Source organism: Chionomys nivalis, chromosome 4 (genome assembly GCF_950005125.1).
Source record: "Chionomys nivalis chromosome 4, mChiNiv1.1, whole genome shotgun sequence".
Taxonomy (NCBI): domain Eukaryota; kingdom Metazoa; phylum Chordata; class Mammalia; order Rodentia; family Cricetidae; genus Chionomys; species Chionomys nivalis.
This window is the reverse complement of record NC_080089.1, coordinates 116,462,950-116,482,241: the sequence shown is the minus strand read 5'-3', so window position 1 is coordinate 116,482,241 and position 19,292 is coordinate 116,462,950. Positions and strand designations below refer to the sequence as shown.

General features: G+C 49.9%; 1 protein-coding gene across 1 annotated transcript; it reads right to left on the bottom strand.

Moving 5' to 3' along the window:
• Window positions 1-1,302: 1,302 nt before the first annotated feature.
• Eif1b (eukaryotic translation initiation factor 1B) lies at window positions 1,303-4,013 on the bottom strand. The gene is made up of 4 exons (XM_057767471.1): window positions 3,776-4,013; window positions 2,412-2,575; window positions 2,020-2,121; window positions 1,303-1,713 (listed from the first exon to the last, which is right to left on the bottom strand). The coding sequence occupies exons 1-4, from the start codon at window positions 3,804-3,806 to the stop codon at window positions 1,669-1,671; spliced, it is 342 nt and encodes a 113-aa protein (XP_057623454.1). The 5' UTR covers window positions 3,807-4,013; the 3' UTR covers window positions 1,303-1,668.
• Between the last annotated feature and the right edge of the window lie 15,279 nt (window positions 4,014-19,292).

Genomic DNA, 19,292 nt, shown 5'->3' with positions numbered 1-19,292 from the left:
GGAAGACTGAGCCTGGGGCACCCTCACTTCCTTTGGTCTCTGTTGAGCTGAGGCAATGAGGCCTGGCTCTCTGGCTGTTTTGACCGAGTCATCACTTATCCTGTGACTGGTTCTGTAAACCTGCAAACACCGTGCAAAAGACAAGTGAGAAACAAAAGTGGGGGGTGGGGGGCATGAAAACAGACACCAAGGAAATCCAAAGATAGGTCATACTTCAGGAGGGCACAGGCGGCCCTGTAACAGTCCAGCTGCTCTCAGTTGAGACCAGTCAGGTGTCGTTTTCTTCCCAGCTTGGAGGCCTGCCTCGGCTTAATACAAGCCAATCTTCTAGGTGCTCGCTCAGCAAATGCACTCACAGGGCTCTGCTGCAAGCTGAGGCTGTTGCTTTACAGCCCTTGGCCGTAGGGAGACAACAGCAAGGCAGAGGCTGTGGGACAGGGCCCCCCCCCCCAACCCAAGACGGGATCTCTCTGTGTGGTCCTGACTGTCCTAGAACTCACTCTGTACACCAAGCTGGCTTCAAACTCAGATTCACCTGCTTCTACTTCCTAAGTGCTGGGTTAAAGGCATGCGCCATTACCACTTGCAGGACAGTTCTTAAAAGGCTGGGAAACGCTGGGCATGGTGACTCATGCCTTTAATCCCAGAACTCAGGGGGCTGGCTTAGAAAAATTCAGTTACAAGATAAGGCAAAGGCAGCTGGTTACATACTGAATTTCAGGACAGCCTCACATACTCTGGTCCAGTCGCTCACAGGAGGCGGGGCGCAGAGCTGGTCAGGTGCAGGGACTGACACCCAGACACAGCCACCCCACTGCACTACACAGGGCACACTACAAATACTCTTCTCTGCTTTGGCTCAATGGCATAATTTTCCTGCCAAACAAAAATCACTGTTTGACAAGACACCAGGACACAGGATGAAGAGCCGCCCACTACCACCCCTGGTCCAATCACGTCCTTGGGTGCAGAGCAGAAGTATGGCTGCCAGGTGGGAAGCCCTGGCTGGCCCTCAACTCTGCCACTGTCCAGCACTCTAGGAGTGCTAACCCGAAGCCCAACCACCCACCCTGAAGACAGTGGCAGCACCACCCACACCTACAAGGCAGTGCTGAGACAGGAGTCTCTTCAGGGTGGGCAATCATCGTGGCAGCTGTAACAGGGCCCTCTACCTGTTGACAATCTGCAGCTGAGGTTTCAGGGACAGGTGACAGTTCACGACCCTCCTTATCCTGAGCCAGCAAGTGAGAACACAACCGTGAGGAACTGGCTGAGACATGGGAACATGGGTGCTCACAAAAGGACTCAGACTCTTCTTTTTATTGTTAAGCTGCAACGTACATGGTTTAATACAACAACAACAACAACAAAAACATGTAATAATTAAGTGAAAATAAACTGAACAATAAACACTCAAAACAAAATCTTTTCCATTGGAAACATGTTAGGATGAACCCGGGCTTTGTTCCCATCTGACCGCGATTTTCTTATGACTCAGGAGCCTACATACCCCGTGTTTCCTGCAGGCACGCAGGTGTGAGTGCAAGTCTGAATGATTAAATAAATGCAAAGTCCGTCGTTCACTGTGGAGAGTCATCTCCCGAGGCAGCCAAACCGGATTGAGGGAACAAAACCAGTTAAGAAACTCGCCACACGTTTCGGTTCATCTTAGAATCCGTGAACCTTCAGCTGCTCCTCCTTGACGATGCCAACCTGCAAGTGAAACTACGCTCAGCAGGAGCACGACAGCAGCCAGCAGGTTGCAGCGACAGCCCCACACCGCATGCCACCAACAGCTGACAGCCCACACACCTGCACACGAGCCACCTCTAGGCCACTGAGCCACAAAGTGAGCTGCACAGGCCGCATCATTCCCAGCCAGTACTGTCCCTACCTGTCTCCGTCACTCCACTTACTTCTGTCGTGTGCTTTTCACTGAGCAGGAAAGGAGAGCTGTCTCTTTAAAATGTTAGTTCTTAGAAGCAACCTCAAGGTCACACACAGCACCCAGCCACTCACCTCCAAAAGAAACTGGCAAATGTTCTTCCTTTGGTCACCTTGCAGCTGAATAACCTCTCCGTACTCGGGATGTTCAATCACAGTACCATTACAGGCAAATTTCTACGACACACAAAGTCAAATGCACAAACGTTTTACATCCCAGGACAAATGTCACTGCTCCAGTCGGGGTGACCGCTCCAGAGCAGTGCCATCTAGGACTCCCACCCTCCAGAACTAAGTGTCTATGCAAATGAATCTGGAGCCAGGCGAAGGATTCTATTAGGGCAGACAGCGGCAACTAAACAGCTCACACTTCAGTGTGCGAGTCAGGTAAGCCCAGTCTGAAATTGAGAACAAAGCAGCTTCCCTGGGCCTACGCACTAGTAGCCACCTGCTCCTGACGTCATCACCTTTTTGAAGGCTTTCACAAGTTTCTTTTTGTCATAATCGTCCGCAATGCCCTGCACAGTGGTCAGCGTCTTCCTGCCGTTCCGCTGCTGGATTCTTATATGAATGTAATCCTCAGTCCCTGCCGGGAGTAAGTCGTCACCCTTAGTTGCATCAGCAAAGGGGTCTGCAGAGGGACAGGAAAAAAATCCACAGCAGGAAAAAAAAATTAGGAAGCACTATGTAGGAAGGTGGTCCCTACAGATCTAGACGGGCTGAGGCCGTGGGTCCAGGGCTGCGGCTTCATTTCTACAGGTAAGGATGGGCTCATTGGAATACTAAGTCTTCCAAACGAGAAAGGCCTAAGCCTGCTGTCTGTGCCAATATTCGAGCTTAAAAAGACAACGCCACTGTTGAAGGCACCCTCCAATGAGACAAAAGACGTTTATGAAAACCCAATTTCATATAGCCACCACAAGAACGTGCGTCATCTGGCATCTCCATTATATTCCGACATCAGACACATTCAAAACCACCCACCCCAATCAGTTAACATAGGAACTGAGCCTAGCAAAATAAAATAAACATATACAGACATGCTCTCTCAAGAGGTGTGAGCAACAACTTATGGCAAGCAGAGATAACAAGACAACTTCCACCCAAATCAGAGGCCTGTATCTACGCACATTCATCAGCCACCTTTGAGGGCTGCTCAAAACCAGCTGGGGCCAGCTCTGCCCCCAGTTCCTGCCAGCTGCTGGTCCCTCAGGCACCCCACCCCCCACCCTGGTCCTTATCTTCCTTGCAGACTGGAGTCTCAGATCCCCTAACCCTTGAGGGTCCCTAGTCTCCCAGCAAGGGCTGAGCCCCCCTCCCACTTGTGAGTCCTCTGAGAGTCACGGGTCCCCCAGCAGCCTGAAAGCTGTCAAGCTCCCCAGCTTCTGAGCCCCACCCTCCAGTCTCCTTAGAGCCCTGGCCAGCCCCGAGGCCCCAAGTGAGTCCCTGCCTCCCCCGCCAGTGTCAGGTTCCCGCAAACCCTCGTCCCTGCAAGCCTGCAGTACTCCATCCCCCTCTAAGTCTCCGAAGCCCCCGGCCTCCCGTCCAGTGTCAAGTCTCCCCGCTTCTGGCTGGTCTCTCTGCGGCCCCAGCATGTCCCCCAACCCTCCTGTGAGTCCCCGAGGCCCACGTCCTCGGGCCAGTGTCAAGTTCCCCAAGCCCCCGGCCGGACCCTTGGCCTCCTGTGGCTGGCAGAGCCAGAAAAGACCGGGTCTGAGGCCGGGAGGGAGCCGTCCCCGTAGCCAGGGTCTCTGGGAGCCCCGTCGCCATCTTCTGGGCGTCAAGACAAAGCCCAGCGGGACGCGGGCGGCGGCCGGTGACTGGACCTTACCGAAAGATTGGAGGTTCTGGATAGTGGACATGCGACACTAGTGTGAGGCCGGTGAGGGGATAAAATTCCTGCGGGGCCCGCCCGGATCACCGTGTCAGGAGGCTGCAGCGGCGAGAAACGGAAATCAATGAAGCGGCGGAAGCCCGGTGCGCAGGAGGACGCAGAGGAGGCGGCGGCGGCGGCGGCGGCGGCGGCGGCAGCGGAGCGCGAGCAGGGAGGCGGCGCTGCGGCTTCTCGCACAAAATGGCCGGCGCCGCGTATTTAGCTACGCGCGCCGCCGCCACGTGACCGCGCGCCGCCCGCCCGCCCCGGATCGCTGCGCCGGGGGCACCAGGCGGGCGGGAGCCCACTGCGGGCAGCCGCGGTCCGTCCTGGCCGAGGCGCCGGCCGGGGCAACTTCCGGGTGCAGCGGCGAGAAACGCGCCCCCCGCGGTCTCGACTCGCGGCTCGCGGGGGCCGCGCCTCTCTTCCTCCGGTTGACCTCCGTCACCCCTACCCACCAGGGTTTCCGCAGAACGTGTGTGGGTGCCCCCTGGGAATCCGCAGTTCTAACAAGCCTCAGGTGATTCGGATGCTGCAGACTTAATCTCGTTTGTCCCGGGTGTCACGATCTGGCCTCTAGCTGAGTCAGGTGTGCGTGGAACGAACACGCTACAAAACCTGCCCGACCTCTCCTTGGCGGGGCCTCCTGGTCCACGGCAGGTTCTGAGCGGGATAGGTGCCTGGTACTAGGTGAACGAAAGAGGAACCATGCACAAACGTTGGCGGACAGTGGGGAGCTGGCTCTAATATGCATCACCTAGGCAGGCTTTCTAGACCAAAGTAGTAGATTAAAAACAAAATTTAGGTATTATTAATCTCTCTGTGGCCCAAGCCTATCGACTTCGTTCTGGGATAATTTTTGGGGACCTGATGCAAGACATATATGCCCCAAAACAGTAACACTCTTAAGTAGTCGACAAAGCAGTCTCTATAAGAAGTACAGGATACACAAAATGAATGTTTCCTCTTTTTTTTTTTTTTTTTTTTTTTTGGTTTTTCGAGACAGGGTTTCTCTGTAGTTTTTTGGAGCCTATCCTGGAACTAGTTCTGTAGACCAGGCTGGTCTCGAACTCACAGAGATCCGCCTGCCGCTGCCTCCCGAGTGCTGGGATTAAAGGCGTGCGCCACCACCGCCCGGCTCTTTTTTCTTACTAAATGTACATTACCACTCTATATTGCGTGGTTTCTCAGATGGACCCAAGGGTAGGTAGGCCAGAGAAGAAAAAGTAACACAGAGAAGCTTTTAAAATTCCTTGAAATCTGGGGCTGGAGAGATGGCGCAGGCTCTCTCTCCTTTCACAGGACTACGGTTTCTTTCCCAGAACCCGTGAGGGACAGCTCTCAACTGCCAGTATCCCGCTCCAGGGGGTCTGACGCCCTCTTATGGACTCCATGGGCACAGCATGCTCGCTCTCTTCCCTCCCTCCCTCCCTCCCTCCCTCCCTCCCTCCCTCCCTCCCTCCCTCCCTCCCTCTCTCTCTCTCTCACACACACACACACTGAACTCTTCCAGGCCTATCATTACAGCAGTTAGTAGAACATAGCCTTCCATTTAGAAGTAAGGCTTGCATCAGAGGTATCCAGGAGCTACAAATTTTTTAGCCAAGCAATTAATAAAGACAGGTTAAAGGCTCTTCTAACCCTGACTTCCATGTAATTCACAGCTTTTGTGTGGCTCACATATAACCTGCACTAGCTTACAGGTAGTCGTCGTGTGGCTTGTATGAAGCTTAAATCCGATCTCTATGAGACAACATTGTTTGCGATTCAGAGAATCTCAAGCTTTTATAGAATAAACTGAAGTATTTAAAAATGTGGGTTTAAGTGGTAACAGCTTGGGTAAGGTGGTCATTTCTGGCTGTATTTCAGCAAGGAGCCTAGATGGGTCACAGAGAACAGCAGTGTGCACTAAGGATATCGGGAAGATAAAGGGTGATAGTTGGAAAAGAAAAGTTCCTGAGGTTAGAGGTAGACTCCAAACCAAGGTCTTAGCATCCATGTATTAACAACTACAGGAAGTCAGCCGGAAAACCCACGTGTCCACGGGGAGAGCACTCACCGACTGTCCAGGAGAAATAGCCTTGCCTGACTTTTGGCCACAGGAGCTGTTTCTCTTGGTTCCTCATAAAGGGAACACTGTGATGTAGCCAGCAGCCACCCTGGCAGTTAGCCTGCAACAGACACAGTGTTGGGGTTCACTCAGTTTACCTTATGTCTGGTACTCATGGTGTGTGATGAGAGCCCTGGATCCTTGACCATCCAGACTTGCGTCCCGTACAGGATTTGTGACCACAACACTAGTGACTCAGTCATCTCTCTTTAGTGAGTTTAGTCCACACACATCCCTGACTGCTGCACTCTGAATTCAGCGCCGCATCCTGCCAAGGCCAAGCTCTGCACGGGCTGTTCCCGGCCAGGCACTGAGACTCACATAAAAGATAAAAATGCAGACTGGTTACAGAGAGAGATGGGGGTTCCTTGATGGAGGTGGGTCTTGTATTAATATGTTGCTTTCATTGGTTAATTAATAAAGAAACTGCCTAGGCCCATTTGATAGGCCAACCCTTAGGTGGGTGGAGTAAACAAAAGAGAATGCTGGGAAAAAGAAGCCGAGTCAGGAGTCGCCATGATTCTCCCACTCCAGACAGATGCAGGTTAAGATCTTTCCTGGTAAGCCAGCTCGTGGTACTACACAGAATATTAAAAATGGGTTAGATCAATATGTAAGAGCTAGCCAATAAGAGGCTGGAGCTAATGGGCCAGGCAGTGTTTAAAAGAATACAGTTTCCATGTAATTATTTTGGGTAAAGCCATGCAGACAGCCGGGTGCCAGGAACGCAGCCGCCGCTCCATATTACAACAGTTCCTCTCAGGGGCTCGACACTCCCATTCAGCCTAGCTGAATCTCTCACACTTGCGCAGAAGTCTACAATTCCTACTCCGTCCCTTCGCTCTCTCCTTCACAGGGCCACCACTTCCAGCTTCTCTGCCTCACAGTGCCTTCCCAGACCCCCAAACCTGTTGCGTATCTTCCTCTGTCTTGATATCGCCTTCTCAAGATGGCTAACTGATGCACCTGGCTCCAGATTGGTTGGTGAGAATGCAGAAAACTCCACCTTGGAAGAAGTATCTGATTATTTTTTAAATAAAATTATTTTTAGTATTCATTAATTGTTTTCTTTCTTTTTTTGTTTTTTTGAGACAAGGTTTCTCTGTGTAACAGGCCTGACTTGGAAGAAGTATCTGATTATTTTTTAAATAAAATTATTTTTAGTATTCATTAATTGTTTTCTTTCTTTTTTTGTTTTTTTTTGAGACAAGGTTTCTCTGTGTAACAGGCCTGACTGTCCTGGAACTCACTTTGTAGACCAGGCTGCCCTTGAACTTACAGAGATCTGCCTGTCTCTGCCTCCCGAGTGCTGGGATTAAGTGTGTGCCAATATGCCTGGCTTCTCATTACTATTTTAATCATGTATATGTGTGTTTGTTTGTGTAGGTATGTGCAGATGAGTACAGGTATCTGTACAGACCAGAGGTACCGTCACTGAAGGGCTAGCAGGCCCAAGCATGCAAACATGGTACCGCCAGGTCTTGCCCTCTCCCTTGTTAAACCGTTAGATTGCATTCCTAAAGTTAGCCATCAAGGTCTTTGCCCTTATTTGGCTACTTCCTTACGCCTGACTAAAACACCAAGGCCAGCAGTGAAAATGCATTACTTGGCTACACTTGCTCACCTGTCCCACCAGGACTTAACCAACTCACCCCAGCACAGACTCACTCTTTTCTCCTAACCTAGTCCTGCAAAAACACCCCCTGCTGCGTTTGCCTGATTCAGAGGTTGCGCCCCACACCCCTGCATGGCATGTGTGTCTGGAGTCCTGAAAAACTGATGTCTGGGTGTGTTCCATGCTGACCCCAAGACTCTTCTCTAACTGGAGTTACACCTATTGTGGATGCTGGGAATCAAACCCTGGTCTTCAAGAAGAGCAGTGCCCTACTGTTAACCATGGAGTCATGTTGATCAGTAGACAAGACTGTATGGTCACAGGTCGTATTCATAAATATGTCTCACCTTTTATCCTCTGTGGTGGTTTGAGTAGGAATGGCCCCCACCGACTCATGCATCTGAATGCTTGGTCCACAGAGAGTAGCACTATTTGGAGGTGTGGCCTTATTGGAGGAAGTGTGTCACTGTGGAGGTGGGCTTTGAGGTCATATACGCTCAAGCTAGGCCTAGTGACACAGACACCTCCTGCTGCCTGCAGATCCAGATGTAGAACTCTCAGCTTCTCCAGCAAAGTGTCTGTCTGTGCATTGATTGGCACGCTTCCCACCATGCTGATAATGGACTGAACCTCTGAAACTGTAAGCCAGCCCCAATTAAATGTTTTCCTTCAGGGTAGACTTGCAGCTTCATTTGCCCCCTGGCCTTCTGTGTCCTCTATCTCCCTCATCTCTTCCAATTCTTGCCTCCCATGGAGCCATGTGGGCTTATGAGTCAGGGTGGGGTGCGGCTCCAGAGGCCTCCTGTCTTTGTGTCCTGATGCAGCTCAGCTAGCCTCCAGGACCGATGTCTTTCTTCTCACTCAGCCATATGCTCAGCAGGACACATTTCCCCAGAGGTTAAATCACTCCACTGACCCACGAGGAGTCATCACTTTTTTTTTTTTTTTTTGGTTTTTCGAGACAGGGTTTCTCTATGGCTTTGGAGTCTGTCCTGGAACTAGCTCTGTAGACCAGGCTGGTCTCGAACTCACAGAGATCCACCTGCCTCTGCCTCCCGAGTGCTGGGATTAAAGGCGTGCGCCACCACCACCCGGCGGAGTCATCACTTTTATGGACATCGCAGGGAGAGGTAGCCCACCGCCTTATGGAATGAACAGACGTGACCCGAATGCCCTGTTTGTGGGTTGGACCAGTCGTGACAAAGTCTCCCCGTTCAGCTCAGGCTGTCCTGGAACCTGTGGTACTCCTGGGCCCCGAGACTACAGGCAGTCCTCACCACCCTGGCTTACGATGTGGAACTTAAGGGTCCAAGCTGAAGAGTTAGAACAGGGATCATGTCTACGTCCAGCCATTAGCACTGTAAGGACTTAGCCTCATGACAGGTCTGTTTCCCATGAAGAGAACACGGGACGTCACACCTCAGAGTGCTATGATGACCGCACTCGCTCTCCGCGTTGTATCTAGAACAAAAGTGTTATTTGTTGGAAGTCTTTTCCATGAACTGTGTGCCGAGACTCCTGGGAGGCGATTCTGATTCAAGGCCGAGGCAGTTCATGGACACTGTGTCTCCTGCAGAACATACACCATCTCTCCTTCTGTGACCCGGAGGCTCTTGGGAAATCTCATTGCAGCCGATCACTTTGGTACATTCTAACAAAATTTTTCCTAGAATCATGACAGCCAGTGTGTACAACATAATTAATTAGAGGAATTCAGGAAAAGTAGACACAGAGTAAATAAAGCAAATAAAACTCCTTTGCTGTCAGAATTCTGGAGCGCACAGGAAGCCAGGGTAAGTTGCCCAAGGCTGCGCCTGACCCATTGCCACTCTGGCTTCTGCTCACTCAGCCGTGTGCTCAACAGGACACATTTCCCCAGAGGTTAAATCACGTCTGCTCTTCACCAGATCCACTCCTAGAAGCTGACAAACCCCACAGCTAAAAACAGATGGCTTTGGAGTTATACTTGTTTAAATGTAAAAGCTTTTAATCTGTTTATTTTATTTTTTTTTGATTTTTAGAGACCGTGGTTCTCTGTGTAACAGGTCTGACTGTCCTGGAACTTGCTTTGTAGTCCAGGCTGACCTCGAACTCACAGAAATCCACCGAATGCTGGGATTGCAGGAGTGTGCCACCACCACCTGGCTTGTTTTTAATTTATTTGTTTTTTTGTGGGTATCCTCAGTCCCTCTGCATCTTATTTTTGGATCAGGGTCTTTCATGAACTGTCAGCTGGACGGCCACTGAACCCCAGGGACTGTCAGCTGGATGGCCACTGAGCCCCAGGGACACCTTCTGTCACTTCCCTTGTTAGTATTACAAGCACATTTATCACACTCAGGTTTGTTTGTTTGCTTGCTTTTGTTTTTCGAGATAGGGTTTTCCAGCAGCTATGGAGTCTGTCCTGGAACTTGCTCTGTAGACCAGGCTAACCTCAAACTCACAGAGATCTGCCTGTCTCTGCCTCTACCTCCCGAGTTCTAGGATTTAAGGCGTGTGCCACCACTGCCTGGCTTATCTTTTTGTTTGTTTGCACACTCAGATTTTCAGATGTATTCTGGGGACTAAACGCAAGTCCTCACACTTGTTCAGCAAGGCCCATACCACTATAGCCTGAAATGTACACACAAATATTGTCAACTCTGAAATGCTGGGACAATCAATATGTGCTCAAGTATATTTATTAGTCTAACTGTAGGGGAAGTAAGAGTTCAATAAGTAAGGCCCTGAGTTATTCTGCAGACATGAAGGTGAGAGAGATTCTCCTGAATTCAGCTTGAGTAACTCCAGACCTGAAGACTCCAGCATGTGAAAATGACACTCTTCCGAACACAAATCCATCCCCAGGACTCCCCTTTCAGTCACGGAAGTTGGAGGGACTAGGGTCTTTTAGAGACCTGGTGACATCCAAGGGGACATTGGGATCCTGCACAGGACCCTTTGTCAGGCAGGGTGGGTCGCCAGTCGGGCGGCTGTCCTAAAGCTCCGTTTGCACCGCTCTCCCACTTCACGAGTCAGAGGGTGTCGTTTTGTTAAGACTAAAGCTTTTCTAATGACAGTTGTGACCATGGTCGCATCTGAGGAGACGCACCTTGCCTTCCCCGTGTACTGACAGATGGCACTCACTGGACGCAAAGCCATTTGATTCTCACTAGTCACTCAGGTCTAGCGTTCCTTCCACTTCTTCTTCAACGAGGAAAGACCCAGGGCCCCCACACCATATGAACACCGCCTAACATATAGTCTTGTGCATTTCTGCGTACGGGCTGACCTCTCCCTTCAGGATGAAGCAATGTGCTGCTGGCTAGTTTTAACTTACAGCTCGCCGCAGCATATGATGATTGCAATCATGAGGAAAGAGAGGAATTACCTAGATCAGTGTGTCCCATGGACACGTCTGTCTGGGACAGTCTGCATCGTTCATTGAGGTAGAAGACACTTTCCTAGATGTGGTGGCACCACTTCGTGGGCTGGACCCTGAGCTGTGGAAGAAAGAGCACACAGGAGCCATTGTCTCTCTCTGCTCTGGACCGTAGATGTCACGTGACCAGTAAGCCCCTGACTTCCCTACAGCAATTGACTGTGACTCTCCAAGCTGCTTTTGGCCAGGGTGCTCGGCACAGCAACCTAAGGAATCTAGGACAAGCAGTGACCTCCCTGCGGCTGACATTCATGCTGACGCTCTCAACACCATAATAGCTTCCCTTGGTTCTTTTCTTAGCCCATTTTAACAGAAGCTTTGTTATTGACTCTGAGACTTTTAAAAAACTGAGCCATCATTTACTTTTTGATAATATACAATATGCTCACATTATCCTGTCCATCACAGTGTGCATTCCCAGACCAGCTGGGCCCTTATATCTCAAGAGCACAGGGCTTTGTCCGTGGCCACAGTGAGAGGCAAGCTTGCCACCCTCCGTGGGGCTGTGCCCTCACGAACCTCTGTTTAACCGACTCCATGTGCTTTTTGCTTTGTCGCTTTCTTAGGTTGCTGGGTCCACATTCCCACCAATTTTCATATAAACCTGCTTACTGGAAATATCTTTTTCTGTTGAATGGATTCATAATGCTGGTGGAACAACCTTACCCAAGATTCATGCTTTTCTTTTAAAAAATATTACATTCCTTTTTAGTATAATATTTTTATTAATTCATTGGGGATTTCATACAATATATTTTGATGATATTCTGTCTTTGCTTCTGTGATGTTCCCTGAAACCTAGGTGTAGGGACCGTATTGTAGCTGTATCAGTTGGGGCTGGGCAGGCACCTGACAGCCAGCTGTTCTCTGCATTTTGACAAGCTGTAGCTTTCTCTAATGTTCTTCATCAACTACAGAAAGATGTGTCTTCGATGAGGGGAGACCTATGCTTTCCTGTGGGTATAAGGATAAATATTTAGAATGAAGTTAGGAATAATATTGGTTTAAGGACACAGCAATAGTAGGTTCTCTAGGTTCCATGGCCTACTAACCATGGACAGTTGACTGGCTATGGTAGCATGCATAAATTCCATTCCGTTGATTGGGCAGTAAGTCAAATTAGACAGCTATTTGCTACTGCCACAGTCTGAGTGCCACTCTTGGCTACTGCCACGGTCTGAATGCCACTGTTGGCCACTGCCATGTCTAAGCGCCACTGTTGGCTACCGCCATGGTCTGAACGCCACTGTTGGCCACTGCCATGTCTGAGCACCACTGTTGGCTACCGCCACGGTCTGAACGCCACTGTTGGCCACTGCCATGGTCTGAGTGCCACTGTTGGCTACTGCTATGGTCTGAGCGCCACTGTTGCACCTTTGAAGACATCTTACTGCTATGGTCGGTGTGGTCATGTTCTGTAGACACCACAGCTAGGTAGGACTGTCGATTGCTCTTCTCCCTTGGCAGTTTTCATAAAGCCTCTGGTACAATACAGTTCCAGAGAGGGAGTTCTTAATGATGAGGAAAGCCACGGTAGCAGGCAGCTGGAGCAGGAAGCAGGCAGCTCACACAATCTCAGACTCTCAGAGCAAACTGGATGTGAGGCAAGGCTATAGACTCTCAGAGTCCATCCCCCATGATGTATTTCCTCCAGCAAGGTCCATGTTGTGAAGGTTCCATGCCCCCAAACAGCACCCCCAACCAGAGACTGAATGTTCAAGGACATGAGCTTGTGGGGGACATTTCCCATTCAAACATGTAAAACTCAGATGTGGTTGTACGCATTTAAAGTCCCAGTGTTGAGAAGCAGAAACAGGTTGATCTCTGCGAGTCATGGCCCAGCCAGTCTGACCCAACTGACAAGCACCAACTGATAGACTCTGCTTTAAAAGATCAGGTGGAAAGGCTGGGCAGTGGTGGTGCATGCCCTTAATCCCAGCACCCAGGAGGCAGAGGCAGGCAGATCTCTGTGAGTTTGAGGTCAGCCTGTTCTAGAGAGTGAGTTCCAGGACAGCCAGGGCTACACAGAGAAACCTGTCTCAAAAAACGAATAAACAAAAAAGGTGGAGGACACTTGAGGAAATACAATGAAGTTTACAACTGCCCTCCACATATATGTGTATATACACACACACACACCTTACACTCAAACATCCTTAAGGAAGGGAGCAAAGGCACCCAAACATGTAACTAAAGCTGCTTATCCTGTGGAAAACGGGTAGGTTACACAGAGTGAAGAAACAGGTTAAATGAAAGAGGACCCACTCCAGTTCACTCACAGTAATCCCATAGGACGATAGGCTTGGTAAATAGTACTGTCCCGAGAAGAATCAGGAGACTTCACGGAGCTGCCAGGAGCAGCAGTGGGCTCGGGAGCAACACCAAGGCTTCCTGGTCTACCGTTCCAAGTAAATGAAGGCCTCCAGGCAGTACACCAGACATTCTCTTTCGAAACAATTTTCTTGGGAACCGTAGAAAGGGATTTCATCTGGCTTTTCTTATAGATAACGAAGAGTGAAAACCTTTGCCTTCGTAGAAATCATGTGTACCTGTCAGAACTACCGGCCCCAAAAGCCGAATCTGGCTTCTCAAAGGCAGCACGTTATTCTCTAGGTAACTGCTGTAATTCTTGTGGGAACATCACTGCCCCATCGCAGAAGAAACAGAAGGAAAGTGCCTGTCTTCATGTGCGAGCCAGGATGCTGTGAACACAGAAGTTATTTAGCTTAAGCTCAGTGAGCATTGTGTAGCTGGGTGCTCAGAAGCGAGCAAAGGCTGTAGTAAGTCCATGGCCTTTAGTCACATATAAGGACCATTTTAGAAGTTCTCACAGCAGGAACTAAGAAGCACAGGGGAACTGGGGACATAGATCAGTAGTTAAGAGCACTTGCTGCTTTTCCAGAGTGCCCATGTCCAAGATCAAAGACAACCTGTCACTCTGGGAAGAGAATCCCCAAACCTCAACTGGGAAGGTAATGAAGGCCACCGTGAAGTAGGCAGAGGAGAACACATAAGACAACAGAACAACCCAGAGATGTAGCTTTGAGCTTCGGGACACAGATCTGTGACCCTTGAACCTGTCTCTGGACAGTAGGGCCACCCAGTGCTGACTGTGAGTCTCTCTCCTCAGGGCATGCCAACATTGCTTTTCTGAGTGTCTTGTTTCTTTTCTGGAAACTTGATGCATGTCTAGTGTGGGTACTAATCATGTTGAATTCAAGAAATGAACACTCAGCTATAATGTGTGCAGGGGTGAGTCTGTAAGGATGCCCCAGGATGAACAACTGGCTACCGCGTGCAGGGGTGAGTCTATTAGGATGTCCCAGGATAAACACCTGGCTATGTGTGCAGGGGTGAGTCTATCAGGATGTTGCAGGATAAACACTTGGCTATGATGTGTGCAGGGGTGAGTCTATCAGGATGTCGCAGGATAAACACCTGGCTATGATGTGTGCAGGGGTGAGTCTGTAAGGATGTCCCAGGATAAACACTTGGCTATGATGTGTGCAGGGGTGAGTCTGTAAGGACGTCCCAGAGTTGCTTACTATGACCCTATGTTGGTCTTCCCATGGAGTCTTTCAATTTTGTTTCCATTTCTTTATGTTTTTTGTGGGGGTTTCAAGACAGAGGTTCACTGTTTAGCTGTGGCTGTCCTGGAACTCGCTCTGTAGAGTAGGCTGACCTTGAACTCACAGAGATCCTCCTGCCTTTGCCTCCCAAGTGCTGGGATTAAATTGTGTGCCACCACTGCCCAGCCTTTGCTTATATTTCTATATTGACTGGCAGGATGGTCATACCACCAGTTCCTGGTGTTTTCCTTCCTTCCTTCCTTCCTTCCTTCCTTCCTTCCTTCCTTCCTTCCTTCCTTCCTTCTTTCCTTTATTTTTCTGAGACAGGGTTTCTCTATAGCTTTGGAGCCTATCCTGGAACTAGCTCTTGTAGACCAGGCTGACCTTGAACTCACATAGATCCACCTGCCTCTGCGGCGGATTAAAGGGATTAGTGCTGGGATTAAAGGCGTGCGCCACCACCGCCCGGCCCTTTCCATTATTTATACCACCTTTCTCTTTATTTCTCAAGTCACTTCTCTTTATCTTCCTCCCACCCTCCTGCCAGTTCTCTCTGCTTATACAGTTGCATGCTGCAATAGCTGCTCCTCTGTGCTGCATGCTGCAATAGCTGCTCCTCTGTGCTGCATGCTGCAATAGCTGCTCCTCTGTGCTGCATGCTGCAATAGCTGCTCCCTTGTCCTGTGCTAAAACACCATGACAGAGACAGCATACAGAGGGAAGGGCTTATTTTGAATTATAGTTCCGGAGAGAGAGAGTCCAGAATGGTGGGGAAGCATGGTGGCAGGGAGATGGAGCAGGAAGCCGAGAGATCCCATCTTCAGAGGGAATGTGAAGCAGGGAGCATGCCGGAAGTCGAGTGAGACTAAGACTCCCAAGGCTTCCTTCTGTGATGAACTTCCTTTAGCAAGGCTCCGCCACTCCCCAAACAGGGACCGAGTGGTGAGCCTGTGAGGGAATTCCTCCTTCAAACCATCACACAGGGGTCCAGGCCCTCAGTCCTTTTCCTTCTTATACGCCCACTCTCTCACTGACCCCAGATGTGTATTCATGTGAGTTCCACCTTGAACCTTTAACGTGGAGATCTCTCATGCCACCTCTTTCTCCCAGCTTCGTCCTAGATCACGTTGCCTCCCAGAATCTCAAACCACATATGTCAGAATAGGAAATCATTATCTCTGGTTTGGCAGATAGAATGAACGACTGTATTCTCTGGGGTACTAGCGAGACGTCCGAGCATATTCCACACTTCATTTTTTTTTTTTAACCACCATATCTAACAAAACTCTCACGTTTGCCTCTTGGGTTAGTGACTTTTGTGTCATCACGAATGACAAAGCCTATTTTGGCTCACGGCTCTCAAGAGTTTGTCCGTGCTTGCTTGTTTGGCACCACATGCTCGGGCATGGAGGTGGGTGTGTGGTGAAGATGATGAAGGAGAGAGAGAGAGAGAGAGAGAGAGAGAGAGAGAGAGAGAGAGAGAGAGAGAGAGAGAGAGAGAGAGAGAGGCGAGGCTCAAGACATCCTTGCAAGGATCTGCCTTAGGAGATCCTTTTTCCTCCAGCTAGACTCCACCTCCTGAAGCTTCTACAACCTTCCAAACTAGCTCCAGCTACTGGAGACTACAGGGCTTGTTACAGTAGCAGCTACTGCAGACTATGGGGCTTCGTTTACAGTAGCAGCCACTGGAGACTATGGGGCTTGTTACAGTAGCGGGCACAGACCGTGAAGCACACTGCATATCTCCCTTCTCTGCTGCTCACGGTTCTGTGATCCTCCTCCATGGGTCGCCACCATCGATAGTACCTGTTTTCTTTGATGTCTTTGTGTTTTACGAAATGTTGGCATTTCCTGTGACTGGAAACGACTGCCATTGGCATACATTTGCAGCTGCTGGAGAGGCTCAGGGCTCCAGAGGAAGTAGAACTTGCGTTTCCACCATAGCAGATTTGGATCTGGATTTTGGGTGGCGTGGAGTCCTTACACCTAATCATTGGCACTACTCATGGAGTCTCCCCAGCTAGGAAGGATTTGGGGACCATTGTAGGGGAGGCGACATCTGAAAAGGTGAGGAGGAGCTGCATGTGGTGGTGTACACCTTTAATCCCAGCACTTGAGAAGCAGAGTTAGGCAGGTCTCTATGAGTTCAAGGCCAGCCTGGTCTACATAAAAAGTTCCAGGACAGCCATAGCTACACAGAGAGACCCTGTCTCCTGGTATAGGAGGTCCTTTAGTATATGTGTTGCTTTTACTGGTTAATGACTAAAGCTGCTTTTGGCTAATGGCTTAACAGGGTAAAGCCAGGAAGAAAATCCAAACAGAAATGTAAAGAGGAAGTAGGCAGAGTCATGGAGCAGCCATGTAGCCACCATAAGAGACAGACGCCCTGTTGGAGCCTGAAGAAACTTTGCTGGTAGGCTACAACCTCATGATGATGCACAGGTTAATGGAGATGGGTTAATTTAAGATGTAAGAGCTAGCTAGAAATACGCTTAAGCTATTGGCCAAACAGTATTGTAATTAATATAGTTTTTGTGTGTTTATTTTGGGTCAGAGTGCCCAGGGAACAAACAAGCAGCCTCCGACAAAACAAACAAAAAGATGATTCAGGATCTTCAAGGTTACACCAAGTTATTTCAGGACTGAAAGCACCTTGAGAGAATGCAGAGTTGAGAAAGCCCTTTCCTTGGTTTGTGACCCTCGGTGGGTGAAGGGGGTCCTGCCAGAGGATGTTACCTGAAGATGCTATGGAGCTACAGCCCTGCTCTCCCGGGGTTTGGAGTGCCTGCTCCAACCACAGTCAGATGCATGCTTTCGGCATTAGCCAGAGTCCATTTACCCTGCCATTTACCTTGCTGTCAGGGTCAGAGTGGAGGCCAGGAGAACAGAATCCCGACGTTTCAAATCTAAAAGGGGGACTGACTCCTTCGTCTTCAGACAGTTCAATAACGCACGGGCAACAAGCTGATGAATGCCCGAGTGACATCAGCAGCAGGGACCGTGCCCACTGTCAGCATTTCAACAACCTCGGGAGAAGAGGAAGAAGTGCTATGGACGTGGGACATGCAGGGACAGCACCATTTAAAGAGAAAGAAGGGCCTCTGTCCTGCATTGCGGTGACACCATCATCCATAGGCCCTCACCAGAGCCAAGCCATCCCTACTTCTGTGAGTGTGTGCGCACGGAGGCCAGAGGCTGACATCTGGTGTCTTTCTAAAAATTTAATTTTGTGGGTGTAGTGCATGTGTGTGCATCGTGTACATGCAGGAGCCTGTGAAGGTCAGAAGAGGACAACAGATCACGTGAAAATGGAGTTTCGGGTGGTTGTGAGCCTCTGACACGGTGTTAGGAACTGAACTTATGTAAGAGCAGCAAGTGCTCTTGACCCCCAAGCTATCTCTCCAGCCCTCCACCTGCTTTTCTGGTATAGAGTCTCTTGCTGAACTTTATCTTGCCAATTATACAAACTGGCCAGCATTCCCAGGGACCCACCTGTCCCTGCCTCCCCAGCACTGGATTTACAAGCGTTCTCTATTACACCTGGCTTTTGATGTGGGTGCCTAGGATCTGTCTGAACTCAGATCCTCATCCTTGTGTTCAAAGTACTTCACCCAAAGAGCTATCTATCTTTGTTGTCTTAGGCATTTTGTTACAATAATGAAAAGAAAAAGAGACCAGTATAGTTACTCATCCCTAGTTCCAGAAGGCACGTGGAAAGGGGTGATCCTGTTTGCATGGCTGTCAGTCTTGTCACATGGCCAGAAGTAACCCCAGGCTAGAGCCAAGGCCACCACAGGCCACCCCGGGTCCCACTTTCTCTCTAGTGTCCATGCAGGACAAATGGAATCTGGCCAGTGCAAGAAGAAGCTGTGTGAACACACACATGCACGCACCCCGGAAACGATCTCAGGATTTCTCCCAGGGAGAAGGGATGTGAGAGAGGAAAGAGATGGAAATCACAAATGAGCCACACAGGACCAATCATTTCCTGGGGACCCCTGAAGAACTCTGTGGAACCTTGATGCTCACAGTGTGGCCAGCAGCTCTGACAGCCCAGGGGCCGGCTAGGAGCAGTGTCTTGGGTCCCACCCCAGACCTGTGAAACCAGAATGCCAAAGCACAAGCTCGCCTTCAGTCTTTCATCTTTACCAGACACGACAACTCTGACAGAAAACAGATTTCTTTCCTTGTATTTAAAGACTTACGTACGCCCTACCAGACTGGACCCTTTGGATCACCTCCAAAGCATGAAGTGAATATTCAAATTTTCCAGTCCTCAGGAAAGTCAGTCCTGTTTACCTGGGCTTTATTAGACTCCCAGCTCAGTCCCTGAGACAGAAGGCTCCCGTGGCCAACTGTTCTGCAAAATGCAAATTTTGTACGGGAAACACTTCCCCTGGGAGAAAACAGAGCTGCTGTCAGGGAGAGCTATTTTTAAGGGGCCAAATGCTCCAGCACCGGCAGTGACAGATATAAAAAATCTCAATGACAAAAGGCTCTGTGAAAGACTCAGCACGCACAGAGAGTCAAAGAGGCGAGGGAGGGCCAGGCCGTGCAATGTCAGAACCAGAGAGCTTGGCGTCTTCCTCTTTATGCTGATGCGCGACCCCGTTAGTGACTAAAGCAACTCGGGGAGGGGAGTTTATTCTGCCCTAGTCTGAGGGTCCAGTCCGTCATGGCGGGGAAGGCGATGAGGCAGGAGCGGGGCTGGCTGATCATCCGGTGCCCACAGGAAGCAGAGAGAGAGATGCGTGTCCGTG